This window comes from Felis catus, chromosome B1, assembly GCF_018350175.1.
Source record: "Felis catus isolate Fca126 chromosome B1, F.catus_Fca126_mat1.0, whole genome shotgun sequence".
NCBI classification, from domain to species: domain Eukaryota; kingdom Metazoa; phylum Chordata; class Mammalia; order Carnivora; family Felidae; genus Felis; species Felis catus.
The window spans coordinates 62,998,841-63,004,840 of NC_058371.1; the positions used below are offsets into that span (position 1 = coordinate 62,998,841).

The following is a 6,000-nucleotide window of genomic DNA, read 5'->3' on the forward strand; positions in this document are numbered from 1 at the left end:
AAAGGACCGAGCCACCTGGGCGCACCCCTGTTTAGTGTTTTCTAACGGCCCGAGGAAGAAAATCTGCAATCTTGTTGTGGCATAAAAGGCTCTCCATGAGCTGGCCCTACTCATCCCTGCTCTTCAGGGATGATGACGAGATGCTTTCAATGACTTGCATTTACTCTCAGAGCAAAATCTAATGCCTTGGCACGGCAACACCAGTTACTCATATCTTCCCTACCTACGTTTCCACCCTCTCATACACACATACACCTTGTCAAGGTCTTAAGTATTTGTTCAGGCTCTTCCTGCACCTAAAACACCCTTCTTCTCTACTCCTCTAGTCTGTGTGATTAGTTCTTGTGTTTTCTTCAAGGCTGGATGCAAGCCCTACCATCCTCCCTCTCCATGATCCTCCCTCCCATCCCACTGCTGCTGAGTTAAGGGGCAGCTTTCCAGGGCTGTCACAGCTCCTTGTGTAAGCTTTGATTTTTGTTCTTTTCTTTTCTTTTTTTTTTCGTTTCTTTCTTTCTCTTTCATTCGTTCATTCGTATATTTATTTTGTAAGAGAGAAAGAAAGCATGTATGAGCAGGGTAGGGGCAGAAAGAGAAAATCCCAAGCATGCTCTGAGCTGTCAGCACAGAGCCCGACTCAGGGCTTGAACTCACAAACCATGAGATTATGACATGAGCCGAAATCAAAACTCAGACATTTAACCTACTGAACTACCCAGGCGCCCCTTGGTTCTTTCATACTGCCTTGGAATGTAGACTTATCATCTGTATTTTTCTCTGGACTAGTAGCTCTTTTTATAGGGTAGTATCAACAGTGAAGGCTTCAAAGTTTGGGTTCCTGGATTAGAAACCTGGCTACTTGTCTACAGCCATACCCTGACGTTCCTGTTCTTGTCTGATCTTGGAAGCTAAGTAGAGTCAGGCCCGGTTAGTACTTGGCTGGGAGACCTGGCTACTTAATTTAACTTCCCTGGACTTCACTTTATTGTGGAAAGTAGGCATAATAAGAACCTCTACTTCAGGGGATGGTTCTGAGAACTGAATGAGGCATTCCGTGTAAAATAGTTCGCCTGTGTTTTAAATTCACAAAGAAATCATAGCTGTTATTATTATTATCAATAGTAACAATACTGTCTGTATACCCAGTGTTTAGGACAGGCCTGGCACATAGACTTTCAAAGGTTTGAGTACATCAATAAACAAACCTGTTTATTCATTTTATGAAGGATTTTTACCCATATTAACTTACTTGAAAAGCATAGCCAATTAATGTAATTTGAATAAGTGGAAATACATTATTTTTCATAATTATCTAACCTGACAATGACTTTATTATTTTAGTGAAAATTCGAAACTTTAATAAAGCCAAGCCACAGCCTGATGTACTTGAAGAAGAAAAAATCTATGCTTACCCCAGCAACATAACCTCAGAGACTGGATTCAGGTAGGCTTTGGGTGGGGTGTAAAAGACTAGAGAGAGAATTATAAAAATTTTTCTCCCCTGGAAATTTAGAAAACATTCTAATGCTTGGAGTTTATTATTATGCATATGTGCCTTTTTTGTTTGTTTTTGGTAGAAGTTTATTTATTTATTTTGAGAGGAGGGGGGAGGGGCAGAGAGAGAGGGAGGGAGAGAGAATCCCAAGCAGGCTCTGCACTGTCAGCATGGAGCCCAATAGCAGACTGGAACTCATGAAGCATCAGATCATGACCTGAGCTGAAACCAAGAGCTGGATGCTTAACCAACTGAGCCACACAGGCACCCCCATGCATATGTGCCTTTAGAATTAAGTTCCATTTGCTTAATTCCATTCAACTGTAATGAAACCAAGTCTAATGAAAGAATCTTATTTTGGGATATTGCCTTGGCTTAAAATATCTTAAGAAAGTCACAAATACAATATGCTGTACTGAAAACTATTAGCGACCCATTTGCAAAGAGACCAATGAGTATTGGTGAATTTGTGCAACCCATTAATATCCTGATTGTTTGCAGGACTATTTCAAGCCTAGAAGACATTGTTGAAAAGCAAGGAGACATAATAGCGTACCTGAAGCGACACAATGCCCTGTTGAGTAAACGGTTGTTGACTTTCACTTCCTCTGAGCTAGACTCTCCACCTAGTAGAATGTGAGAGACCCAAGGCCAAGACAGCAGGTGCAGAGGACTCCAGAGTAACGTAAGACTGACTGACAAGCTGTCCTGGGGAATTGCAGCTTTTGCCAGATAACATTTGACAATTTTTGTTGGAAACCTGAATTTCATTTTCACCTGTGTGGCTGTTCAATATGTGGGACTTGCGGGTCACTTGAAAGGTACTTCATTGGTAACTCAAGGAGGTCTGTTTTTGCACATTTTATAGTTGTTTAACTGCCTGGTTTATCATAGGATCAAAAGTATAATTTAAACACCTCCTCGCTCAATGCTTGTACCACATGACATTAGAACCCTGTAATAATTTGGTTATTTATATAGAGGAAGTCTGACTCGATAATCTATTTTAAACAGGGTTTTGATCAAATAAGTTCTTTCCATTCTTAAACTGATGAGAGAAGTCATTGTTTCTGGTGGTTTATGTTTTTTTCCCCCTTCAGAGCTTTGTCATGTACTTGACATGCTCATGTGGTTTGGGATTACAGCATGACCTGTGCTGCAGCTTTTATGGAGCATCTCCTCACTGTAGGACCAAGATCTCACTAGGTGATTTCCTATGCAAACTCCTACAGTTTTCCATTCTCCAGAAATAAGATACTGAGTTTACATGGACCAGTGTTAGACTGACCAGTGTTGCTTGTTACATCGGCAGTACTTTTCATTAGCAACGACTGAAATACTTAAGAGAAAACTTGAGAACTTTCCCTTTATTTTTTTTATTTTATTTATTTATTGAGAGAGGTGGGGGACATGCACAGGACAGGCAGAGAGAGAAAGAGAGAGAGAGAGAGAGAGAGAGAGAGAATCCTAAGTAGGCTCCACACCGTCAGCACAGAGCCCAACATGGGGCTCGAACTCACGAACTGAGATTATGACGTGAGCCAAAATTAGAGGAGTCAGACTCTCAACCAGCTGAGCCATTCAGGCGCCCCCATCTTTATTTTTACTCTTCTTCAAGAAGTTGCCATAGATTTCAGTATTGACTGTGCCTTTACTAGATCAAGAAAAATATGTTCTGTGACTTTAATTTGGTCTAAAAAGGGAAAAGGGACCTTTTTTAGTCTTGGATTATACTTTTTTTTTTTAGGTTTTATTTATTTAATTAATCCCTGTACCCAATGTGGGGCTTGAACTCACGACCCCGAGATCAAAAGGCTCACAATCTTCCGACTGAGCCAGCAAGGTGCCCCTTGGATTATGCTTTTAAATTATAGGAATAAAATGTCATATAAACTTATATAAATATTAAACATTATCTCATTCTCCAGGGAAAATGAAGCACTTTATGAGTAAAGGGCATTATTTCCCCAGTTTTCCTAGTTTGCCCTTTTAATTTATCCATTTGCTATTAGCACCTTTATATACTGCCCTAGAAAGCTTAATATGAGGAGAGGGGATATTTGTGATTATGTATGTTGGTCACTAGCTGAATAATATTTCATTTGAAAACCCTTAAATATTAAATATTTCATTTGAAAACCCATCCAGGTACTTATGGAGGCCAAACACCAAGCTTCCCTTAGATATAGCGGTTACTGGACCATTCTAAATTTTTTTTTTTTTTTTTACCAAGGTAAAAGTGATGGTATATCCCCTGTAGGCAATACCCTTGAATCCCCAAATGACAACATCTACAAACTAAAGCCGAAATTATATTTTTAAGATTTAGATTGTATCCAAATTTCCCGACTTCTCTCTCCCTCCTCCCCCTCCCCTCCCCCTCCCCCTCCTCCTCCTCCTTCTTCTTTTTCTTTCCTTCCTTTTTAATAAGTCTATCTCAAAGTCATTGCCTTCTCTGGAAATCTGTCTCTGTGTTCTGGCAGAAGCCATAAACTGCCTCTGTTGGTTTGCAGCCTCCTTGGGAGCTTCCTGGGTATAATCTGAAACTGGCCCCGCATAGAGGACAGAGAACAACCAGAGAGAGAGGCAGAGCACTCCAGATTGGCAGGTAGGAGGTTTAATGAACAAGGGAACTTGTGTACAAGGCTTGTCTTGAGAGGCGGGCTGTCAGGTAAACAGATCTCTGCATCCACCCACCAGAATCTTAAGTTTATAAAGAGGCCTTAATTGGCCTCATATACCATCCGGAGGTCTCAACAGCACGTTATTCTCCCAAAGCTGTGTCCTCAGAACAGCTCCCACTGTGAGACGGTGGGCAGAACGTCTATTCCAAGGACAGGGGAGGGGTGAGCAGCCTCCGATTGTCCAAGTTTAGCTAATGGGTCAGTTGGCAGTCATGTCCAACAGCCTTCAGCTATTTTTCTTTTCAAAAAGAAAACACCAGTGATAGACGATTCTTATTTAAATTCATTTGGATCTATAGTGAGTTTCTAAGGGTGTATAGGATGAACTTTGGTTTACAGAGAAAGATACAGTTAAAAAGTTAGGATGCTCAGATTCTGATGTGATGTCTGTATAACTGCAAAGACTTCTCTAAACTCAATCATGAAAGTACCAAACAATGAGCAAAAATGAGATGAAGTATCGGAACTAGGAAAACGGGATAATGAACAAAGCACTTTAAATGTTAAGCATTCTATTCACCAGGCAGGTGGTGTGGTGGCACAGCAGACACAAAACTTAAGGAGACCTGGTTTGTAAGGAGGAAGAGGACTAGGATTTCTAGGCTCTGTGCTAAGTGAAATAATGGCTATAAGCCCGAGGAACTATCGGAACTTCAGGCCAGGGCACCCTGGCAGGGAAGGGGCTGTGGGAATTCCAGGCAAATGAATGAGTTAAAGGAGCAAGGCAAACAGCTGCAGAGATCACAAGCGCTGTGCACCTGAGCGTGAAGCACGACATGGGAGGAGAGGCGGACAGCATCAGATCTGGGAGAGTACCTTCTTGTTCTCTGTGCTGAGCGGCCCGTCCTGGAATGGGGTCCGCTGAAGAGTCTCAAGCAAGGAAGTGACGGAGTCAGGTTTATTTTCAGGAGCATCAGATTGTAGTACAAGATGGAGAAAAAGTAGATGGCAGAAAGATTTGGCCCTGAACTAGGGCAAGTACAGTAGCATTCTATTGAAAGTACATATGTATATATGTGTAACATAGATGTCTGTAATTTGGGGATTTTACTTCAGAGGACAATAGCATCATGACTTATATGTTAAAAGCTCATTTTTTAAAAGAGCACTATCGAAAACTATAAGGAAAAAAACTATCTGAAATCCCACTGCTAAGGAATTGTACCAGTTTATACTGCTTGTTGTCCCATACTTTCACCACCTGTGGGTGTTTTCCGTCTATATTTAATTCCAGCCCTTCCGATGGGATAAAATATATATATATGTCATTGTTTCATATTGCATTTCCTCGAATGCTAATGAAGTTGAGTGTTTTCCCCCATATTCTTTGACCTTTTATCAATCTTTCATGACCTGTATATATCATCAGGTCTTTTGCTTATTATTCTCCTGGAATACTCTTTTTCTTAACAAACATAATCTCACTTTATATATAAGGGTAGTCCTCAGTTTCTATCTGTTGGAAATATTTCATTGTTCTGTGTTCTTCTGCTATGATCTCTTCAAACACTGCAGCCTAGATTTTATCTGCTGCAGCCCTGGTGAAAAAGTTCACACAAATGCATCCCTGAAAGCCACATCAGATGTTTCCTTGTGTGAGAGCCAGCAGTGTCTTGAGTGAATTTTAATATACCCAGCTTCTGAAGGTCCTTTTCCTTCTTCCAGGGATTCAGACCCAAGTCTTACATGAATCAAGCTAATTCTTTTTCCTTTAAGGCAGCATTCTCCAACCTTGCCACTATTTTTTTTTTTTTTTTAACATTTATTTATTTTTGAGAGACAGAGTGAGACGGGGCACGAGTAGGGGAGGGGCAGAGAGGGTCA

The 6,000-nt window shown here is 40.8% G+C and overlaps 1 protein-coding gene across 2 annotated transcripts in view; it reads left to right on the plus strand.

Moving 5' to 3' along the window:
- TMEM192 (transmembrane protein 192) overlaps window positions 1-5,452 on the plus strand; it is a 32,032-nt gene extending 26,580 nt beyond the window's left edge. Inside the window, exons 5-7 of one of the 2 annotated variants that reach the window (XM_019828739.3) lie at window positions 1,339-1,441; window positions 1,994-2,177; window positions 4,006-5,452. In XM_019828739.3, coding sequence (XP_019684298.3) covers window positions 1,339-1,441; window positions 1,994-2,132 — 242 coding nt within the window. In that variant the 3' untranslated portion in view covers window positions 2,133-2,177; window positions 4,006-5,452. Of the gene's footprint in view, window positions 1-1,338; window positions 1,442-1,993; window positions 2,557-4,005 lie in introns of those variants that run through there. The other variant, XM_003984901.6, reaches the window with a different exon arrangement.
- Window positions 5,453-6,000: the final 548 nt, after the last annotated feature.